This window comes from Zalophus californianus, chromosome X, assembly GCF_009762305.2.
Source record: "Zalophus californianus isolate mZalCal1 chromosome X, mZalCal1.pri.v2, whole genome shotgun sequence".
Lineage (NCBI taxonomy): Eukaryota > Metazoa > Chordata > Mammalia > Carnivora > Otariidae > Zalophus > Zalophus californianus.
Window position 1 is genome coordinate 90310853 of NC_045612.1, and position 25183 is coordinate 90336035.

The 25183-nt window shown below is 37.1% G+C and overlaps 1 protein-coding gene across 10 annotated transcripts in view; it reads right to left on the reverse strand.

Moving 5' to 3' along the window:
- KDM6A (lysine demethylase 6A) overlaps nt 1–25183 on the reverse strand; it is a 211935-nt gene that overhangs the window by 117388 nt on the left and 69364 nt on the right. For all 10 annotated transcript variants that reach the window (XM_027607526.2, XM_027607525.2, XM_027607533.2 and 7 more), the window contains one exon: nt 17567–17616. In XM_027607526.2, coding sequence (XP_027463327.1) covers nt 17567–17616 — 50 coding nt within the window. The remainder of the gene's footprint in view (nt 1–17566; nt 17617–25183) is intronic.

Consider the following 25183-nt stretch of genomic DNA (forward strand, 5'->3'; position numbering starts at 1 on the left):
CTTGAATCCTGAGAGAACCAAAAATGTCTACCCCCAAACTTAGTCTGGACCTGAGAACGTAAACCACACCTGAAAGTCTTTTTTTTTTTTTTTTTTTAAGATTTTATTTATTTATTTGACAGAGAGAGACAAAGCCAGAGAAGAAACACAAGCAGGGGGAGTGGGAGAGGGAGAAGCAGGTTTCCCGCCGAGCAGGGAGCCCGATGCAGGGCTCGATCCCAGGACTCTGGGATCATGACCTGAGCCAAAGGCAGCCGCTTAACGACTGAGCCACCCAGGCGCCTCCTGAAAGTCTATCTTAAAATGACTTTGCTAGTCCCCTGTTTTCATTAGCATTACTTTACTTTTCCATGTCTCCTGCCCAGGCATATAGTTTGTCCATTATTATAGTAACCATCAATTCTTCAATGAAAAGCATCAACAACAGTTTGAGGCCCAAGATTCTTTGAATCCTTAACTCAAATTCCTTGCCTTGCTATAAGCACCATTTCTGGACTGTTAGATTTGTAGAGATTCTTACCCAATCAAGCTCCCAAATTGAAAGACCTGTCTTTATTATTATTATTATATGTTAATCACCATACACTACATCATTAGTTTTTGATGTAGTGTTCCATGATTCATTGTTTGCGTATAACACCCAGTGCTCCATGCAGAACGTGCCCTCTTTAATACCCATCACCAGGCTAACCCATCCCCCTACCCCCTCCCCTCTAGAACCCTCAGTTTGTTTTTAGAGTGAAAGACCTGTCTTAAAAAAAAGTTTCGATTCTCAATCAATTCTGACCTTACCTTTTCCCTAGGATACCAACAAAGCTTTGCAGAGGTGGTGTTCTCCTTTAACATGGTAAGCAATAAACTCAGGTTTGTGTTCTTGGTATGTGGGGAGTCAGTTTTTGACACCTGGGAGGATCTCAAATTGCCTGTTAAGAACTCTGTACAACTAGGTGCCTGGGTGGCTCAGTTGGTTAAGCAACTGCCTTCAGCTCAGGTCATAATCCTGGAGTCCCGGGACTAAGGCCCACATCGGGGTCCCTGCTCAGCGGGGAGTCTGCTTCTCCCTCCACCTCTCCCCTCAAGTAAATAAACAACAAAAAAAGAACTCTGTACAATTTGAAACTACCAATGATAAATTATTCTGATGGCTAATTAGTATTCCATGTACTGGGCATCCCATAATTATGTTCTCTTATTATTCAAAATATCTACAGTAAGTTTTTAAATAATAAATTTTACATTAAGTTTTCCTTATTATATGTAGGTAAGATTAGAGGGGAGTTCCACTGCAGGCAACGGTACACTAATCTGTTTTGGTCTTAAATCCCAATTCCCTCTTCTACCCAAGTAATTAGAGCTAGAAAAGCCAGACAAAACATTGTTTTAAATCTGTTTTCAGGCATCAGACAACTACCAGAGCATCAAGAACTTGCAAAGTTACAATCACTAACAGCCAAAATTCATTAAAAACCAATGTCCTATTAAAGAGGGCACATTCTGCATGGAGCACTGGGTGTTATGAACAAACAATGAATCATGGAACACTACATCAAAAACTAATGATGTAATATATGGTGATTAACATAACAAAAAAAATTAAAAAAAAACAATGTCCTTCTATAATAAAATGAATAAACTGTGGCATATTCATATAATGAAGTATTATATAGCAATGGAAACAAACTACTGCAATATACAACTACAGGAATGAATCTAACTTATACAGTACTGACTGAAAGAAGACAAGGCTTTAAAATATGTTGCACGATTACATTTTTATTAAGTTCAAAAGCAAGCAAAATGGTATCAATACGTTATCACACCACTGCTTCCAATGAAGGCTAATAAGTAAGATGACACTGGTGAAGACTCTCCTAGAGATAGTTAACTATAAAATAACTATAGTTTTATAAAAACTATAAACTCTGGTTTATAGAATTTATAATACATAAAATAAAGCAGCTAACTAAGGGCACTGAAGAGTAAACAGAAACAGGCAGATTCTAGTGGAAAGACGTGGTAGTATGAATAGTGGCCCCCAAAATGTCTATATCCTAAATCCCCAAACTGAGAATATTTACCTTACGTGGCAAAAGATACTTTGCAGTTGTGATTAAATGGACTGTTATATGTGAAGGTTATCCTGAATTACCCAGGTTAGACCCAATGTAATCACAAGAGTCCTTAGTAAGAGGGAGGCAAGAAAGTTAAACGCCAAAGGTGGCAATGTGGGGACAAAATGCAGTAAGATACAGGACCATGAGGCCAAAGAATGTGGGCAAACTGCAGAAGCTAGAAAAGGTAAGCAAACATTCTCCAATAGAGCCTCCGGAAAGAACAAGGCCTACTGACAACTAGTTTCCCCTAAGATGCATTTGGGACTCTGCCTTTCAAAACTGTAAGATAATTAAATTTGTGGGTGCCTGGGTGGCTCAGTTGGTTAAGTGACTGCCTTCAGCTCAGGTCATGATCCTGGAGTCCCAGAATCGAGTCCCACATCGGGCTCCCTGCTCAGCAGGGAGTCTGCTTCTCCCTCTGACCCTCCCCCCTCTCATGCTCTCTCTCTCCCTCATTCTCTCTCTCAAATAAATAAAATCTAAAAAAAAAAAAGGATAATTAAATTTGTGTTTTTAGCCACTAAATTTGTGGGAAGTTGTTAAAACAGCAATAGGAAACTAATATGAAAGGCCATGCTTAGAGGAGGAAAGTTGTATGGGCTGAGTTCCATTTTCCCAGCTATTAACTTGCTGCCAGGCATAGCACTTGTGAAAGTGGGTCACTAGTAGAAAAAGCAGTCTAATACAGAAAACCTGAAGACTGGAAGAAGAAATCACAACCCACTAAATAAAGGGAAATTCCAGAAAAGAAAGCCAGAGAATTCTAAATTCTATCCACATGTCTGACTGACTCCGGTATGCAAGTTACAGACTTACAGCTAAGTTAAAGACAAAAGATCTAAGTTGATACTTAAGTTGCCATCCGAAGGAAGTTGAGTTTGCAGTTGGGAGTCCAATAAAGGTAACTGCCTGATAAAAGAGAAAGGGGGAGGGGGACCTCCCTAGAAGAAAATAATAGAACCAAGAGTTAGCATAATTTTCAGAATGTCCAGTATCTAACACAAAATTACACAACATACAAAGATTCAAGAAAACAGAACACATTCTCGAGAAAGAAGAAAATCAACTGAAAGAAACCAAACACAAAATGATAAAGATGCTAGAAAATGGCAGACAAGGGGCACGTGGAGAGCTCAGTTGGTTAAGCATCTTCCTTCAGCTTGGGTCATGATCCTGGGATCAAGCCCCAAATCAGGCTCCCTGCTCAGTGGAGGGCCTCCTTGTCCCTCTCCCTCTGCTGCTCCCACCACCAGCTCCCTGCTTGTGGGCTCAAGCGCTCTCTGTCAAGTAAATTTTGTTAAAAAATTTTTTAATGAAAGAAAATGGCAGAGGGGTAGGGAGCAAGAGAGCGGAGGAGTAGGAGACCTAGATTTCGTCTGGCCTCAGGAATTCAGCTGAATAGGGATCAAACCATTCTGAACACCTATGAACTCAACAGGAGATCGAAGAAAAGAATAGCAACAACTCTGAACAGAAAAGCGACCACTTACTGGAAGGTAGGACGTGCGGAGAAGTGAATCCGAGGCGTTCGGGAGGACAGTCGGCGGGGGCGGGGGCCTCCGTCGCCGCTTCTGGCAAGTGATAGAGCCGCGGAGCACAAGATTGGAACTTTTAGAAGTCGGCTACACTGAGGGACGTCACTCCAGTGGCTAAGCGGGGGATGGAACCCTCGCAGGACAGTGTGGTCTTAGGACCCTCGGGGTCACAGAAAGACCGCGGGTGCCTGAGTGCGGCAGAGCTCCCAGGGATCGGAGCGGGGAAGCCGGCTGCAGAGACGGAGCCGAGGCGCGGGCTCTCAGCTCGGGATTACCATAAACTGTGATCCGCGGCCCCGTCGGGCCATTGCTCCTCCAGCAGGGGCCCAACAAGCCGCAGAACCGGGGAGACTCCCCTTCCTCCCCGGGGAGGAGCGGCGCAGGAGCGCACCACACGGATCTGCTGGGTTTGGAGACTCCACACGGGGTCGGGGACCAGAGATAGAACCGCTCGGTCACAGGCCGGGTGAGCACGGAGTGCGACCGGAGACCGGGGACACGGGAGTGACTGCTTTTCTCTGGGGGCACACTGAGGAGCGGGGCCCCGAGTTCTCAGCTCCTCCGGGTGGAGATTGGGAGGCCACCATTTTCACTCTCGTCCTCCAAAGCTGTGACGGGAGCTTGCAGGGAACAAAAGCTGAGAGCAAACCCGAGCAGACTGCTTAGCCCAGACCGACAAGGGCGGGACAATTCTGCCTCCGGCAAAGACATTTGGGAACCTTGGCAACAGGCCCCTCCCCCAGAAGATCAGCACGAATAGCCAGCAAGCCAAGACCAAGTTTACCAATCAAGGAGAACGGGAGAACTCCAGCGCTAGGGGAATACTGCACAGAGAATTCATGGCTTTTTTACCATGATTCATTAGTTTTTCAAATTTTTTTAACTGGATTTTTTTTTTGAATTTTTCTTTTTCCCTTTTTCAACCAACATCTTGTCAATCCCTTTTAAAAAAAAAAAAAACATTTTTTATTTTTCATTTTTAGAGTCATATTTTATCCCTTCATAGTAATTACCCTTATTTTTGGCATATATATATATATAAGTTGTTCTCTCTTTAAAATGTTGAGATACAGTTTCTTCCAACAGATCAAAATATACCCTAAATCACTAGTGTATGGCTTTGTTCTAGTCTCCTGCCTGATACATTCTCTCCTTTTTTTTATTAAATCTTCTTTCTTTTTCAAATAACTTATCAATTCCTTTTATAAAATCTTTTATAATTTTCATCTTTACAGTCATCTTCCATCCCTTCATTGTATCAACCCTTATTCTGTACATATATAAGTCTTTCTTCCTTTAAAATATTAGGAGGCACTTTCTTCTAACAGACCAAAATACGCCCAAAATCTAGTGTGTGGCACTGATCTATGCACTAGCCTGATCATATTTGATCATATTGTTTTTTTGTTTTGTTCTGTTTTTGGTTGTTTTTATCTTTTTCTTTTTTTTTCTTTCTTTTTTCTTTCTTTCCCTTTCTTTTCCCCTGGTTTCAGGTCTTTTCTGATTTGTATAGAGTATATTTGCTGGGGACGTTGTTAACGTGTAAGCATTTTGTTCTATCATTCATCTATTCTCCTCTGGACAAAACGACAAGACAAAAAAAATCACCTCAGCAAAAAGACCAAGAGGTAGTACCGTCTGCCAAGGACCTACTCAATACAGATATTAGTACGATGTCGGACCTAGAGTTCAGAATCATGACTTTAAAGATACTAGCTGGGCTTGAAAAAAGCGTGGAAGTTATTAGAGAAACCCTTTCTGGAGAAATAAAAGAACTAAAATCTAACCAAGTCGAAATCAAAAAGGCTATTAATGAGGTGCAATCAAAAATGGGGGCACTCACTGCTAGGATAAATGAGGCAGAAGAGAGAATGAGCAAGATAGAAGGCCAAGATAGAAAATAAAGAGGCTGAGAAAAAGAAAGATAAACAATTACAGGATCACGAGGGCAGAATTCAAAAGATGAGCGATATGATAAGATGAAACAACATTAGAATAATTGGGATCCCAGAAGAAAAAGAAAGAGAGAGAGGGGCAGAGGTATATTGGAGCAAATTATAGCAGAGAACTTCCCTCATGTGGGGAAGGAAACAGGCATCAAAATCCAGGAGGCACAGAGAACCCCTCTCAAAATCAATAAAAATAGGTCAACAACCCGACATCTAATAGTAAAACTTACCAGCCTCAGAGACAAAGAGAAAATCCTGAAAGCAGCTCGGGAGAAGAGATATGTAACCTACAATGGTAGAAACATTAGATTGGCAACAGACCTATCCACAGAGACCTGGCAGGCCAGAAAGGACTGGCATGATATCTTCAGAGCACTAAACGAGAAAAATATGCAGCCAAGAATACTATATCCAGCTAGGCTGTCATTGAAAATAGAAGGAGAGATAAAAAGCTTCCAGGACAAACAAAAACTAAAGGAATTTGCAAACACGAAACCAGCCCTCCAAGAAATATTGAAAGGGGTCCTCTAAGCAAAGAGAGAGCCTAAAAGTAGCATAGATCAGAAAGGAACACAGACAATATACAGTAACAGTCACCTTACAGGCAATACAATGGGACTAAATTCATATCTTTCAATAGTTACCCTGAATGTAAATGGGCTGAATGCCCCAATCAAAAGACAAAGGCTATCAGATTGGATGAAAAAACAAGACCCATCAATATGCTGTCTGCAAGAGACTCATTTTTAGACCCAAAGACACCCCCAGATTGAAAGTGAGGGGGTGGAAAACCATTTACCATGCTAATGGATACCAAAAGAAAGCTGGGGTGGCAATCCTTATATCAGACAAATTAGATTTTAAAACAAAGACTGTAATAAGAGATGAAGAAGGACACTATATCCTACTTAAAGGGTCTATCCAACAAGAAGATCTAACAATTGTAAATATCTATGCCCCAAACATGGGAGCAGCCAATTATATAAGGCAATTAATAACAAAAGCAAAGAAACACATTGACAACAATACAATAATACTGGGGGACTTTAACACCCCCCTGACTGAAATGGACAGATCATCTAAGCAAAAGATCAACAAGGAAATAAAGACTTTAAATGACACACTGGACCAAATGGACTTCACAGACATATTCAGAACATTCCATCCCAAAGCAATGGAATACACATTCTTCTTTAGTGCCCATGGAACATTCTCCAGAATAGATCACATCCTAGGTCACAAATCAGGTCTCAACCGGTACCAAAAGACTGGGATTATTCCCTGCATATTTTCAGACCACAGTGCTTTGAAACTAGAACTCAATCACAAGAGGAAAGTCAGAAAGAACTCAAATACATGGAGGCTAAAGAGCATCCTACTGAAGAATGAATGGGTCAACTAGGAAATTAAAGAAGAATTAAAAAAATTCATGGAAACCAATGAAAATGAAAACACAACTGCTCAAAATCTTTGGGATACAGCAAAGGCAGTCCTGAGAGGAAAATATATAGCAATACAAGCCTTTCTCAAGAAACAAGAAAGGTCTCAAATACACAACTTAACCCTACACTTAAAGGAGCTAGAGAAAAAACAGCAAATAAAGCCTAAACCCAGCAGAAGAGAAATAATAAAGATCAGAGCAGAAATCAATGAAAAAGAAACCAAAAGAACAGTAGAACAGATCAACAAAACTAGGAGCTGGTTCTTTGAAAGAATTAACATGATTGATAAACCCCCGGCCAGACTTATCAAAAAGAAAAGAGAAATGACCCAAATCAACAAAATCATGAACGAAAAAGGAGAGATCACAACCAACACCAAAGAAATACAAGCAATTATAAGAACATATATGAGCACCTCTATACCAGCAAATCAGATAACCTGGAAGAAATGGGTGCATTCCTAGAGATGTATCAACTACCAAAATTGAACCAGGAAGAAATAGAAAACCTGAACAGACCTATAACCACTAAGGAAATTGAAGCAGTCATCAAAAATCTCCCAACAAACAAAAGCCCAGGGCCAGATGGCTTCCCAGGGGAATTCTACCAAACATTTCAAGAAGAATTAATACCTATTCTCCTGAAACTGTTCCAAAAAATAGAAATGGAAGGAAAACTTCCAAACTCATTTTATGAGGCCACCATTACCTTGATCCCAAAACCAAAGACCCCATCAAAAAGGAGAATTACAGACCATTATCCTTGATGAACATGGATGCAAAAATTCTCACCAAAATTCTAGCCAATAGGATCCAACAGTACATTAAAAGGATTATTCACCGTGACCAAGTGGGATTTATTCCCAGGCTGCAAGGTTGGTTCAACATCCGCGAATCAATCAACGTGATACAACACATTAACAAAAGAAAGAACAGGAATCATAATATGATCCTCTCAATAGATGCAGAAAAAGCATATGACAAAGTACAGCATCCTTTCTTGATCAAAACTCTTCAGAGTATAGGGATAGAGGGTACAGACCTCAATATCATAAAAGCCATCTATGAAAAACCTACAGCAAATATCATTCTCAATGGGGAATTCTCAGCTTTTCCCCTAAGGTCAGGAACGCGGCAGGGATGTCCACTATCACCACTGCTATTCAACATAGTATTAGAAGTCCTAGCCACAGCAATCAGACAACAAAAAGAAATCAAAGGCATCCAAATCGGCAAAGAAGAAGTCAAACTCTCACTCTTTGCAGATTATATGATAATGTATGTGGAAAACCCAAAAGACTCCACCCCAAAACTGCTAGAACTCATACAGGAATTCAGTAAAGTAGCAGGATATAAAATCAATGCACAGAAATCAGTGGCATTCCTATACACCAACAACAAGACAGAAGAGAGACAAATCAAAGACTCAATCCCATTTACAATTGCACCCAAAACCATAAGATACCTAGGAATAAATCTAACCAAAGAGGCAAAGGATCTGTACTCAGAAAACTATAAAATACTCATGAAAGAAATTGAAGAAGACACAAAGAAATGGAAAAACGTTCCATGCTCATGGATTGGAAGAACAAACATTGTGAAGATGTCAAGGCTACCTAGAGCAATCTACACATTCAATGCAATCCCCATCAAAATACCATCCACTTTTTTCAAAGAAATGGAACAAATAATCCTAAAATTTGTATGGAACCAGTAGAGACCCTGAATAGCCAGAGGAATACTGAAAAAGAAAAGCAAAGCTGGCGGCACCACAATTCTGGACTTCCAGCTCTATTACAAAGCTGTCATCATCAAGACAGTATGGTACCGGCACAAAAACAGACACATAGATCAATGGAACAGAATAGAGAGCCCAGAAATGACCCTCAACTCTATGGTCAACTAATCTTTGACAAAGCAGGAAAGAATGTCCAATGGAAAAAAAAGACAGTCTCTTCAACAAATGGCGTTGGGAAAATTGGACAGCCACATGAAGAATAAAACTGGACCATTTCCTTACACCACACAAAGATAGACTCCAAATGGTTGAAAGACCTAAACGTGAGACAGGAGTCCATCAAAATCCTAAAGGAGAACACAGGTAGCAACCTCTTCGACCTCAGCCGCAGCAACTTCTTCCTAGAAACATCGCCAAAGGCAAGGGAAGCAAGGGCAAAAACGAATTATTGGGATTTCATCAAGATAAAAAGCTTTTGCACAGCAAAAGAAACAGTCCACAAAACCAAAAGACAACCAACAGAATGGGAGAAAATATTTGCAAATGACATATCAGATAAAGGGCTAGTATCCAAAATCTATAAAGAACTTATCAAACTCAACACCCAAAGAACAAATAATCCAATCAAGAAATGGGCAGAAGACATGAACAGACATTTTTCCAAAGAAGACATCCAAATGGCCAACAGGCACATGAAGAAGTGCTCAACATCGCTCGGCATCAGGGAAATCCAGATCAAAACCTCCATGAGATACCACCTCACACCAGTCAGAATGGCTAAAATTAACAAGTCAGGAAACGACAGATGTTGGCGGGGATGCGGAGAAAGGGGAACCCTTCTACACTGTTGGTGGGAATGCAAGCTGGTGCAACCACTCTGGGAAACAGTATGGAGGTTCCTCAAACAGTTGAAAATAGAGCTGCCATAAGATCTAGGAATTGCACTACTGGGTATTTACCACAAAGATACAAATGTAGGGATCCGAAGGGGTACGTGCACCCCAATGTTTATAGCAGCAATGTCCACAATAGCCAAACTGTGGAAAGAGCCAAGATGTCCATCGACAGATGAATGGATAAAGAAGAGGTGGTATATATACACAATGGAATATTATGCAGCCATCAAAAGGAATGAGATCTTGCCATTTGCAACGACGTGGATGGAACTGGAGGGTGTTATGCTGAGTGAAATAAGTCAATCAGAGAAAGACATGTATCCTGTGACCTCACTGATAGGAGGAATTCTTAATCTCAGGAAACAAACTGAGGGTTGCTGGAGTGGTGGGGGTGGTGGGAGGGATGGGGTGGCTGGGTGATAGACATTGGGGAGGGTATGTGCTATGGTGAGCACTGTGAATTGTGCACGACTGTTGAATCACAGATCTGTACTTCTGAAACAAATAATGCAATATATATTAAGACAAAAAAAGAAGAAGATAGCAGGAGGGGAAGAATGAAGGGGAGTAAGTCGGACGGGGAGACAAAGCCTGAGAGAGGATGGACTCTGAAAAACAAACTGAGGGCTCTGGGGGGGGATGGGTTAGCCTGGTGATGGGTATTAAAGAGGGCACATTCTGCGTGGAGCACTGGGTGTTATGCACAAACAATGAATCATGGAACACTACATCAAAAACTAATGATGTAATGTAAGGTGATTAACATAATAATAAAAAATTAAAAAAAAAAGAAAATGGCAGACAAGGATTTTACAGTTGCTATTCTAATTATCATCAACAAAACATGCTCATTATTAAAAAGACAGGAAATCTCAACAAAGGAGAAATGATAAAAAGGGAACCCAATGGAAAATCTGTAACTGAAAAATATAATATCTGAAATAAAATTCAGTGGACTGAACTAATAATTAAATGACGACAAAGGAAAGAGAAGAATAAACTTCAAAATAGAAAAAGTATCCAATGTGAAGACCACAGAGAAAAGGAAAAAAATAAGAACCCTTCAGGGACATTTATATAAAAGCAAATTATCTAACCTACATGGAATTGGATCCCCAGAAGGAAAGAGAATGAACAAAAAATTATTTGAAGAAATAACAACAAAAATTTTCCCTATTTAATGCAAATTCAAAATGCTCCAGCAAGATAAATATGAAGATGATCATGCAGAGATTTATCATGATCAATCTATAGGAAGCCAAAGGTAACAAGCAAATCATGAAAGAAGTAAGCAAATTGTGTTCAGGGACAGTGGTTCAATTAAGAGCTGATTTCTCATCAGAAAGAGGAAGGCAAGGAGGTAGAACTTCACTTTAAAAAGGCAAGCCAAGCCATAATTCCATAACCAGCAAAAATGCCCTCTAAAAATGAAGTCAAAAAAATATTTTCAGATAAAAGAAATTCATCTCTGCCAGATCTTTACTATAAGAAATGCTAAACGAAGTTCTTCAGCCTAAAACAAAATGATAGTACATGGAAATGATTCACATAAGTAATGAAGAGTATCAGAAATGGTAACCATATGGGTAAATACAAACCGTTACTATTAACACTGTAATATATGGGTCTTTTCAAAGCAAAAGAACATCATCTTGTGGATTTAATAATGTAAATTTAATAGATGTAATAACAACCATATAAAGGAATTGGATGGGTAAGAAGTGGACTTAAGTAATTTCAAACTTTCCATATTTTATGTAAATTGATACAATATTAACTGAGACTTGATTGTGAAAAACTTAAGGTATATACTATAATCCAGTGAACGAATAATGAAAAGAGCTGAAATGAACAATAGGAAAAGTAAAGTGAAATTGTAGAACAGATTCAAATATCAAAAAGGGGTAGGGAAAGTAGGTAAGGAAGAACCTAATAAGACCAAGAAACTGAGAGGACAAACAGAAAAGGAAAAATCAAATTAAAGATGCAAACCCAATCATATAAATGAGTACATTACTGTGAATGATTTAACAGTGCAAGTAAAAAAACAGATTTTCAGACTGCATAAAAAAAGCAAGACCCATTTATAAGTTATCTATAAAAGAATTGTAAATATAAAGATACCAACAGGTTGGAAAGAAGAGGAAAAGGATATATCATGTAAATAACAAGCCTAAGAAGGACAGACTGTCTATATTAAAATGAGATAAAACACATGTCAAGACAAAAGTGATTACCAGAGGTAAAAATAATATTTTATAAAGACAAAAGGGTCAATTCAACAGGTAAAAATACCACAAATGTATATGTACTAGTAAGAAAATTTCAAAATTTATTTTTTTAAAAAGGGCAAAATTAAAAGACAATTCCACAATCATAAGCGGTAACTCTCAGCAAATGACTAAGATAAAAACCATCAAAGACAGAAATTTGAAAAACACTATCAACTGCCTTTACCTGATGTTTACAGCATAATACAAACATATGCAAATCCTGCAGCTGTTTTCAAGTGTTGAACCAATAAAAAAGTCTTAATATATTTCAAAAGAATAAAATCATACAAAGTATGTTATACAAATAAAATAGAATTAGAAATCACTAACAATGAGGGGCGCCTGGGTGGCCTAGTTGGTTAAGCGTCTGCCTTTTAGGTGTCTGCCTTCGGTTCAGGTCATGATCCCAGGGCTCCCTGCTCAGCGGGGAGCCTGCTTCTCCCTCTCCCACTCCCCCTGCCTGTGTTCCTGCTCTCACTGTCTCTCTCTCTGTCAAATAAATAAAATTAAAAAAAAGAAGAAAGAAAAAGAAATCACTAACAGTGAGGTATCTAAAATAACCCAAGTATTTTGAAATTATATAACATGTATCCAAATAACCCATAGGTCAGAAGAGAAAGCAGAAGACATTTTCAAATAAATGGTAACAAAAATACAAACTATAAAAAATTGTGGGACACAATTAAAGCAATGCTAACAAAAATAGACACCTTTAAATACTTATATTAGGGGGAAAAGACAGAAAATCAATCATCTAAGCTTCTACCTAAGTAAGAGAAAATTAAACACAAAGTAAGCAGAACAAAGAAAGACAATCAGGAATCAATGAAATATAACAGAAAAACAATACTGAAAAAAGAAAAAATCCATGGAACAAAGATTTTTGCAAAGATCAATACAATTGATAAACCTTTAGCCAGGCTGATCAAAAACAAAAATATCAGGAACAAAAGAGGGTATACTTCATTACCAGTTCTAGAGTTATTAAAAGGAAAATAGAGTTATAATAGAAAACAGCAAATCTGAAAATTATTGTTGGGGAATGCCATTGAAAAGAACACTTGCACAGTATGTGTGACTAAGCCCAGTTAAGGCCTCTTTATAAACTTGTAAGATTTGGCAGATGGGTTCAGGGATCCATCCATTTATCTTGCTGCCGCCCGAAACAAGCCTCATCCGTAAGTTTCCTTTGCTCATTAAAAGTGCCATCTACCAACCTGGAGTGGGCCAGCCCCTTTCACTGGTCTCTCCCTGTGTTCTGAATACAGGGACCAGTTTCAGATTTGCTCTTGCAAAGGCACAACTGGGGGGCGGGGGGGAAGGACAGCAAGCCACAGACGGTGAGAAAGTATTTCCAAAACATGTATCTGACAAAGGGCTTCCTCCAGAATATGTGAATAGCCCATACAACTCTATTAAAACAAAAAAAGAAGTTAAAAATGAGCAAAAGAAGGGCGCCTGGGTGGCTCAGTTGGTTAAGCGTCCACCTTTGGCTCGGGTCATGATCCCAGTATCCCAGGATCGAACCCTGCATCGGACTCCCCGCTTGGTGGGAAGCCTGCTTCTCCCTCTCCCACTCCCCCTGCTTGTGTTCCCTCTCTCATTTCTTTGTAGTCAAATTCATCAGTCTTTTCCTATTTTGAGTTCTAGGACAGGCTTTTTCCTTGTCCCAGGTGTTAGAAAAATTCACCCACATACTCTTTTAGTACTTGATTTTTTTTTATTTTTAATTTTTTAATTTAAATCTCTGATCCATTTGAGATTTAATTTATCCTTGATTTACAGTGTGAGGAACATTTAAGTTTATCTTTTTCCTTATGGCTAATTATCCCAATACAATATATTGTTAAAAAATCTATCTTTTCCTCCACTAATTTGAGATGTTGTCTTAATATGCTAAATTTTCACGTGCAGTTTTGTCCACTTATGGGTTTTCTGGTCTATTTTGTTAGTCTGTTTATGAACTAATTACCATACTATTTTATTTACAGAGATTTTATGATATATTTTAATATGTGGTAGCACTCTGGTACCCTTTTCCATATTTATAAAAATAAAATAAAATCTTTAAAAAAAAAAAACAAGATGAAAAACCACCACTTACCTACTAGAATGCCTAAAGTTAAGAGATTGACAATACCAGGTACTAGCCAAGAGGTAGAACTGGGGAAATCAAACATTGCTAGCTGGAATGTAAAATGGTACAGCCACTTTGGAAAACAGTTTGGCAATTAAACCTACAACTGCAATGTGACCCAGTATTTCCAAATCCTAGGTACATATACCAAGAAAAATGAAAGCTTATGTCCACACAAAGACAAATAATGTTCACAGAATTTCATTTATATTTACCTAAAGCTGGACACAACAGAAATGTCTAGCAACTGATAAATGGAATAACTGTGGAAGAATCATTCTATGAAATACTACTTAAAGATTAAAAAGAACACAATACTGATACACACAACATGAATGAGTCTTTAGCACGCTAAATGAAAAACATCAAAAACAAAAGAATACACGCTGCTTGGATCCAGTTTTGAGGCATTCTAGAAAAGGCAAAACTAGAGATATAGAAAGCAAATAACTAACAGCCAGGGATCACGGGTCAAGCAAGAATGGGCATCAACTGTAAAAGGGGCACAAGGGAACACTGAATGACGGAAACATTCTGTATCTTAATTGTCGTAATGGTTACACAACCTCATATAAACTGTTGAAACACAGCAAGCTTATACGCTTAAAATAATGTAAACTATACCTCAAAAAAGCCGGTGGAAAAAAAAATCTGGTATTTTTGTGGAGCTAAACAATTAATTAATCTGGAAAAACAACCAAGAAAGGACAGTCAAGGAAATCCTAAAAACAAGAACAATGAGAAAGGGTACCAGAGTGCTACCACATATTAAAATATATCATAAAATTTCTGTAAATAGTATGGTAATTAGTTCATAAACAGACTAATAAAATAGACCAGAAAACCCATAAGCGGACAAAACTGCACGTGAAAATTTAGCATATTAAGACATCTCAAATTAGTGGAGGAAAAGATACATTTTTTAACAATACACTGTGTTGGGATAATTAACCATAAGGAAAAAGATAAACTTAAATGTTCCTCACACTACAAATCAAGGATAAATTAAATCTCAAATGGATCAGAGATTTAAATTAAAAAATAAAAATAAAAAACATTTAAGTACTAAAAGAGTATGTGGGTGAATTTTTCTAACACCTGGGAACAAGGAAAAAAACGTGTCGTAGAACTCAAAATAGGAAAAGACTGATGAATTTGACTACAAAGAAATAAAAGACTTCCACATGGGCAAAACAAATACACAAAAGCAAAGCAGAACAAATGGCAAACTGCAACTTGTTGTATTGCAGATAAACGATAAATACTTCCTACAAAATACAGGTATATAAAACAGAAAAATAAAACAATGGCCCACCCAATAATAGAAAATTAGGCAAGAGGTATGAACAAGTATTTCAAAGAAAAAGAAATAGTCTTTAAACTTCAATTTCAAAAAACTCAACCTTGCTAACAATTAAGAAAATGCAAATTAAAACAATAATAAGCACCATTTCTCACCTATCAGATACAAAAAGCCTGCTGACATAAACTTTCTTGGTTAAGACCAAGGGGAAATCAGCACTCCCAAAGGAGCTGTATTTAACACTTACCCTATAAAGGATCCCACCTATACACCAAAGAATCACTAACAAAAATATGAAAAGACACTTTTACTACTATTACAGTACTATCTGTAAAGGCAAATAATGAAGCAACTGGTTTGAATAAACTATGGAATAAATCTTCATAACCTTGCGTTAGGCAAAGATTTCTTATGTGCAACACTAAAAGCACAATAAAAGAAAAAGTTGAGAAAAATGGACAGCATCAAATTCACATTTTTTGCACATCAAAATATACTACTAAGAAAGTTAAAATACAAGCCACAGACTCTGAAAACATATTTGCAAATTACGTATAAGAGATTGTATCCAGAATGTATAAAGAACTGACAAGTTATTTAAAAAAAAAAAAAAAAAAATATATATATATATATATATATATATATAAAATGGGCACAGGGTTTGCACAGGCATTTCACGGAAGAAAATAGCCAATATGTTCATAAGAAGATGCTAAACATCATCAGTCATTTGAAAAATGGGACATAAAAACCGTAATAAGATGCTACTTCACACCCACTAGGGTGGCTACACTCAAAAACTGAATAATTACAAGTGCTGACAAGACATGGAGAAACTGAAACCCTCCTACATTGCTGGCGAGAATGTAAAACATTATAGCCACTCTGGGAAACAGTTTCCTAAAATGTTAAACATAGATTTACCCGACAACTCAGCATTTCCACTCCTGGCCATCTACCCCAAAGAACTGAAAATCTATGTCCACACAAAACTTGTACAACACAAATGTTCATGGCAGCATTATTCGCAATGGCCAAAAAGTGACAACAACTAAAATGCCCAACAACTAATGAATGAATACAATGTGGTATATCCATACAATGGAACATTAGATAATAAAAAAAAAATTTTAATACATGCTACAAATGGATCAACCTTGAAAACACGCTAAGTGAAAGAAGTCAGTCACAAAAAAAAAAAAACGATTCCATGTATATGAAATATCCAGAAAATACAAATACACAGAGACAGAAAGTACCTGCCAGAGGTTGGGCATGAGGTTTCATTATGGGGAGATGAACATGTCCTAGAATAAGACTGTGGTTCTGGTTGTACAAGTCTGAAAATTTACTAAAAGTCACTGAACTGCATAGTTAAAACAGTTGAATTTTATGCTATGTAAAAATTATACTTCAACAAGCTTTTAAAAGTAAAAAGCCACAGACTGGAAAAGATATTTTCAATACATTTTTTAAATTACCGAAATATATTGTTAAAACTTCTACAAATCGAAAAGAAAGATTAAAACTAGGTGATGGAAAAATAAAATATACCCTAAAAATCTAAAATGGCAATTTAGATAAAGAAATCCCACTCTTCAATAAACTTATGCTTAAAAATAAATATGACGTGAAGATTAACCTGCCCAGGTAACTTTATGAACTGCTTAAACTAAGAAAATGGATGACTCACAGTTCTTCATTTAGGCAGGTCTTTTAAGAAATGGTTAGGTTCAGCTGTCCTCAGAGCTCCAATTATAGACAGACTGTACTAAGAAAGATGTCTATTATAATTTTCCCATTGTTCCTTGCCTTTTCAGTCTTATACTCCCATCTTATACATCCAATAAAAGCCTTCTTTTATTCCCAGGTAACAACTTAAGACAAAAAACAAACAAACAATCATTTTGTTGCCGTTTGGTTTTACTTGCTTTTAAATTCTTACACTTAGGATCATCTTTGGCCAATAAACTGTGTCAGAGTAATCTCTCTCTTTTAATAAAATACAAGGTGGTTCATACAAGATAATACAAAGAACATTTTCCTTTCCAAACCTCTTTCCTTATAGTGTTTTTAAAGTAATTTACAAAACAAAAAAAGGAAACAATTCATTTTGAGCATAGCCAGTAGTAATTGGCCCAAAAAATAAACCCGAAAGAGACATGCAAATGTTCACTAACCTTCCAGTAGTCAGATTGTAAACTGTAGTACCTCTGGTATGCAGATAACGCTGAAAGAGGGAAAATAAGTATGAGTCGCAACTACGTCCCATTTCAAAATCAATAATCCAAGTTTTAAGAAATATCACAAGCTTCCCATCATACCCACCACCATCCAACAGAGAGTGATGTTTAAGACCAAACAATTTAGACATCTGGGCCCTCCCCCTCCTCATCATAGTCAGACATAGTAACAAATATCAAATATACAGGAGTTCAAAAATGTAAAACTGTTCATATCTCAGACCTAATCTTGAACAGATCTAGGCTACCTCTTGAATCAACATGACCTTCCTCACAGACCAAATCTGATAAAAGGATTAAGATTTTCCAACTCTACTTCAGAATGTGATGAGTTATTTGTTCCCACAAGGGATCTCACTTCTAAGAATGACCAAGAGCTCAACCACCTCAAAGAGCAAAATGAGTGTTTCTTTTGTGATGTTTCCTTTCATATAATCAACAACAACAAAAAAATCCAGCCCACAATTAACTTACTCCAACTCAATTCCAAAATAGGGCATCCCATACCCCTAAAATATACCACGAGGCATAAAAGGCTGTGAAAAAAATTATAGTTCCAGTCAATCCGAAAACTCAGTGAGGAGGTTAAAAAACAAAGTAAACTAAAAATTATATATACACATTAGAATTGGTAGAGAGAGTCCTTTTTAAAAAACTGTTGAGCAATAAATAAGTCATGGGGATGTAATGTACAGTATAGTGACTGCAGTTAATAATACTGTATTGCATATTTGAAAGTTGCTGAGAGTAAATCTTAAAAGTTCTAATCACAAGAAAAAAATTTTTTAACTATGTATGGTGATGGATGTTAACTAGACTTATTGTGCTCATTCTGCAATATATACATTGAATCATTATATTATACAACACCTAAAACTAATGTTATATATCAAGTATACCTCAATTTAAAAAAAGACTTAGATATTTCAAATAAAGATTTAGTAAGTGTAAAATTTTATAATAATAAAAATGGGGGGAAATGCAAATTAGCATTTTCTAGAACTGCATGTGTAATGCTTTCATAGTGTTTATTAGTAAACAGCCAAAATATATGTGAATACAATGCAGAAAACTTTGTAAACATGTTCAAATTAGAGAAGCATTACCCAAAAACATCATCATATATCTGAACAACTTATTTAAATAATGTTCATCTTTTTTGGCATAAAGATGATGCCAACCAACATTTAGAAATATGTCTAGTTCTAGTGAAAAGTTGATTGCAAACCATCCTGCATTTTCTACTTCTTCACACATGATTGTTGCTAGCTCATAAAGGTCACTGATTAATGGTCTTCTAAAAAGAAAAGCAATCCAACTTACCATTCTAGCTGGAAGAGAAGAGTCAAACAAGGTTTGTGTCCAGAAATCATCACTGATTTATAAATGACAGTCATGGGAAAGGGATTCTACCTCTACTGCTGGATGGGAAAACAAAGAAACCTATATATCACTAAATGCCACAACAAAGGAACTATTCTTAGTATGAAGCCCATAGAAGAGAGCAGAGGAAACAAATGGAAAGTAGCTGGATACTTCTAGACCTCAAACTTGGCCCAGTATACAACTCACCTATGAACTTCCAGTTATGGGAGGCAACCAATTTGCTTATTATTTTAGCTAGAATCAGGTCTTTGCTTTTGTACCTAAAATCATCCTAACCAATAGAAGTCAGGGTCCCTAACAATTTGGTGCACTCACCATATTAAATCTAGACTGCCCTCTCAAAGATGTTCTAGGATTCCAACAACCTTGGAAGGCATGTTTCTAATAACCTAATAATATATATTATATGACTTCATAAAATTCCCATTTTAGAATTGGGAGGAGCCCTTAAAGAGATAGTATGGTGTCCTCCAAAGTAAATGAAACATGAGGTCCAAGAAGCCTATGTGACTATCAGCTGGGAGAAAGATGGCATCCGTACTACTATATGGTGAACCAAGAAATAAATATGAAACCTCAAATTCAAAGTCAAAAAAGTAAATGCTCCAAAGTTCAAGTACAGATTTGTGAGACATTCCTTCCATGAGCATTTGATACCTTTCCAATTATACTTTACCCCATTAGGCCTAGCATCCTATTTTAAGAAAAGATCTTAACATATTTTATGATTCCTAATCCAAATAAATCATTAAAACTCTAAAGATTATACAAGTACCCATCACCAGAGTCTCTCTAGTGAAATCCTTCTAACCAAAGCAAAGTTATCATTTCAAATCTCTAAGCCAGTTACGTATCCATGAAAAAGAATTCCCAGTCCACTGTAACTAGACTTTTCTAAAGTCCTTAACAGACAATAAGGGAAATCATTTGTTGGGACATCCTTATAATGCTTAAAACCTTTTTCACAATGACTGTAGCATATTATCTTACTAGGCTCTTCCTTCCCTAAATCATCTAATCTTCACTTTGTGATCCCTGAGTTCTCTATCAGTTCATGAAGTCCTTCTTCATCCCACTAGGAAATCTTTTTAACAATACTTCAGGCAAGACTGTCATTTTCTTTTGCCACTTATTCTTTTGCTTAACAAAGAATGGTGTGCCCAAACATACTAATATCCACTCTCTATCAACCAATTTCAAAAGCTCAGATCTTTTTAGTCCTGGGAAACAACTTTATTTATTAACAGACTTCAAATTATTTTTTCATAATTTTGAGATTTCATTTTTAAATAAGCCCATTTAGTCTTTTAGATTAAAAAAATAAAGATTATTATAACAACTTAAGTGTTCTATAATCTTTCTCACACAATCTCCTTTATTTTGCCCTTTACCTCATGAAGATAGAAGAGGAGGAAACAAACAAGGAAATTATCAAGGATAAAAGAATCACCCATACAGAAGGGAGAGGGTACTACACATAGTCATCTGTCCTTTAACTTCATAATCGTGCTATACAACTCTTCATATATGAAAATGATAAAATTAAATAATAGTTAATACTCAGTTACGATAAGGAAGGGAAATAGACAAAAGTGGCAAAAATTTAAGGAAATAGGCAGTTTTATCATTCTACTAGTGCTATAAGTATAAATTAGTAAAACTTTTTTGCAGCATAATTTAGCACTGTCAAAAGTTTTAATACAGTTAACCCTTGCACAACACAGTGGAAAATTCACACATAACTTTCAACTCCCCAAAAACTTGCCTACTAGCCTACTGTTGACCTAAAGCTTTACTCACAACAAGAACAGTCAATTAACACATATTTTGTATGTTACATGTATTATATACTGTGTTCTTATAATAAAGTAAGCCAGAAAAAATAAAATGTTAAGAAAATTCTAAGAGAAAATACATTTACAGTACTGTAGTGTATTTATTGAAAAAGTTCCACATATAAGTGGACCTTTGCAGTTCAAACCCATGTTGTTCAAGGATTAACTACACACACACACACACACACACACATTTTCGCTCCGTAAGCCTACCACATCAAGGGTATTCCTTCTAAAAACATAAACATGGATGTGTGCAAAGATTTAGCTACAAGAATGGACAATATAGTGATTATGGTAGTACCAAAAAAGGAGAGAAATAGTCTACACATCCAACAGAGAATTCTACCTATAAAATAGATACTATATAGGAAATTGAAATGTTACGAAGTGTGTTTCTCAGATGGAGAAATTAACATGATACACCAGGTTAAAGAAAGTTGCAGAGTTTAACTCAATTTTCAAATGTTGAAAATTTATTGTAATAGAAAAGTCTCCAAAGCTCTGCATCAGAAATGTTTAAAAACAAGTGCCTCTCGATAAAATACCAATGGGTCATTAATGCATTCACGTAATATTTCTTAAGTATTAAGTGGCTAGCACCAAGCTAGATACAGTGAAATAGAGATGTGAACAAACATATGGCTCCTGCTCTCAGGCTGTTTACCTTTTATGGTTATTTATTTTCTAATATTTTTCTTTAAACAGTGAACATATTATTCATATAAATGTTAAAATAAGTGTACTTATGTTAAAATTAGGAAATGGTCAACATTATCAAATGAGAGCCCCCAGGAAGGCAACAGGATACAGTGGGAAAAGTAGCAGCTTTAGGTAAACCTGCGTTCTCACCACTTCCTAAAAGACTGTGACATTAAGCCATTTTTTTTTCATCATGTTAAGTGTACTTGTTAATCCCTGTCACCTATTTCACCTATCCCCCACCCACCTGCCTTCTGGTCCCATCAGTTTGTTCTCTATAATTAAGAGTCTGTTTCTTGGTTAGCCTCTCTCTTTTTTTTGTTCCCTTCACTCATTTGTTTTGTTTCTTAAATTCCACATATGAGTGGAATCATAGGGTATTTGTCTTTCACTTTTTTTGCTTAGCATTATATGCCTTAGTTCTACCCATGCTGTTGCAAATGGCAGGATTTCGTTCATTTTCATGGCTGAATAATATTTCATTGTCTATAGATAACACATCTTCTTTATCCATTCATCTATTGATGGACACTTGGGCTGCTTCCATAGTTTGGCTATTATAAATATAGTTTGGCTATTGTACATAAGGTTGCAATAAACATGGGGATGCGTGTATATCCCTTTGAATTAGTGTTTTTATATTTTAGGAGTAAATACCCAGTAGTGCAATTGCTGGATCATAGGACAGTTCTATTTTTAACTTTTTAAGGAAGCTCCATACTGTTTTCTAGAGTTGCTGCACCAGTTTGCATTCCCACCAACAATGCACAAGGGTTCCTTTTTCTCCACCATCCTCGCCAACACATTATTTCTTGTGTTGTTGATTTTGGCCATTCTGACAGGTGTGAGGTGGTATCTCATTGGGGTTCTGATTTGCATTTCCCTGATGATGCGTAGTCATCAAGCCATTTAATTCAAGTTAATTCCTTATAGGTCACAAGCAGCCTAAAGAGTTTTTCAGTAAAATAAGGTGTAACTGAAGAATAAAAAAAGAAGTTCAAAGCCTTATTATAATTTGTTTGGAATTAAATAGAGATTTATTTCCAGAGAATACAATGAGGGAGTAAAGAGAGTTAAGACAGATTTAGTAGATAACAGAGACTTCAGCATGCTTGCAAGTATTATGGCTTTGAGTTAAGATTGTCAAAACAAGAGAAAGAGGGTGTGCCTGATGACAAGTTCACATATGCAGCACAGGATGAAAAGAAACAACAATGTAGTTCAAAGGTGATGGCCTTGCCAAAAAAGGGGAGCCTTCTGCAGAGTTAGATACGATGGAAATGCAAGGAAGAAAAAGATTTAAAATTCAGTCTGTATTATTAATATTAGACTATGTACTAACTGCAGGCAAAAGTCAGCATTTCTGTTTTCACCCCTAGCCCAATGTATAACACAAGGGTTAGTGGCTAGTGGATGAGTCTATGGGTATGGAAGGAAAAGGAAAGAAGGAAAAGTATGTCCTTCTTTGACATTCTTCAAATCTGTCAGTTGCACTGACTGCCATCTTTAGGCCAGAACAGGCTGTGGTTGCCTAAAGTTATTAGGTCAATAGCTTTCTTTGATTTATTTTGCTTTGTTATCTGAGGCTGGACTGAAAGTTTATATTTATACCCTGGAATAAATGATATCTCAGAGAGCTTATATTAACTTTCATTTTATATAAATGACTAATGTACTCAGCTCACTAGCACCTTTCTGCCTTCGCAAATCGTGACTGCCTGAAACACATCTTTTCCTTTATATGTAGCATTAATACCTATTAAATACATGCTAACACTTGGGAAACCCAGTGAACAGCATCCACAACAGACCTTTGTTCCCATCTCCCCTTCTCTCCACACCTTTGCAAAGATTTAATATTACAGATTCAGGCAGACAGAAAGTTGGAAAAGCAAAGAAACAAATCCTTTTACTGCTACATCAGCACCTTCACTGAGGCCTTCAAGTCAAATTAATGGACACACTGAAATCTCAGCTTTACTACTTGTCATTATTCAATTAATATACCTGGAGTGCCTGGGTGGCTCAGTCGGTTAAGTATCCGACTCTTGGGTTTCAGCTCAGGTCATGATCTCGGGGTGGTGGGATCGAACCCCACGTCAGGCTCCTTGCTCAGCACAGAGTCTGCTGGAGATTATCTCCCTCTCCCTCTGCTCCTCCCCTTGCTCACACTCACGCTCTCTCTCTCTCTCAAATAAATAAGTAAAATCTTAAAAAAATAATATACTCCTCAAGGTCTTTATTATCTCACATCTGGCTTACTATAAGAGACACAAAGTATATGTCTTCTTTGTGCTCCTTCAATGTGTTCTGCTACAGCTCTCTGGTTCTTGAAGCTACTGTAACTTGTGCTTATTGCCCAGACATAGGCTTCTGACAACCTGGGTTATGGTCACTATTTTTGCTTTCTTGGATACTTCCCAATTGCATTTTCTAATTCTAGACCATCAGTGAACTAAACAAAACTGGTGATTCCCAAATTGCAATGGAAGGAGTGGAGGTACTGGTGACTTTTTTTAACATATATATCATAGTCTGAAAACCACTGAATACATTTAAATGAAGTTATACACAGAAATAGGGTGCAATAACTGAATGCAATGACAATGTATGAATAATCACCTTGACTGTAATGGGTTTTCAGAGAGATACATAATATTCAGTCTATGATATTTTATGCCTGTATAGGTCAGTATTTTGGATTTTTATTTCATTTTATTTTACTATCTCAACACAAATTTGTATTGTATAGCAAAAATATATACAGGGCAAACTAATTCCAATGACTCTATCCGAAAGGAGTTTTATACAAAGAGTACATTCTTAGGGGTTCCTGGGTGGCTTAGTTGGTTAATTGGCTGCCTTCGGCTCAGGTCATGATCTCAGCATCCTGGGATTGAGCCCCACATTGGGCTCCCTGCTCAGCGGAAAGCCTGCTTCTCCCTCTCCCTCTGCTGCTCCCCCTGCTTGTGTGCTCTTTCTCTCCCTCTATCAAATAAATAAATAAAATCTTTAAAAAAAAAAGTACACTCTTAAAAGAATCACAACCTTCAGGGGTTGCCTGGGTGGCTCAGTCGGATAAGCGCCTGACTTGTGATTTTGATTCAGGTCATGACCTCATGGGTCGAGGTCGTGGGATGGAGCCTGGGGTCACATAGGGCTCCACACTCAGAAGGGAGTCTGCTTGGGATTCCTTCTGTCCCTCTCCCTCTGCCCCTCTCCCAACTTGTGTGTGCACATGCTCACTCTCAAATAAATAAATAAATCTTTAAAATAAAAAAAAGAATCACAACCTTCAGTTCTAACAGCTACAACAATAAAGAGGAGAACCATGCAAACGTCAAAATAATGGTAATTTTTAAAGAAGCCAAACTCAAGATCTATTATTGGAAAATATGCACTCTGTGTTCTTATACTTTATAGATCCTAGGACAGGGTATTGTAATTCCACCCAAGAATGACAAAGAGAAGACAGAGAGCTCACCAACTCTGACTTAATAAGACTTCTTCACATTAGCAACTCTTGGCACGAAACCTGCCCTAGCCATCTGTAACTGCTGAGTAACTAAAACAACCAAACTTTATTTTGTCCAAAAGTGACAGACAATGCAACAAAATGACAAATTACTTG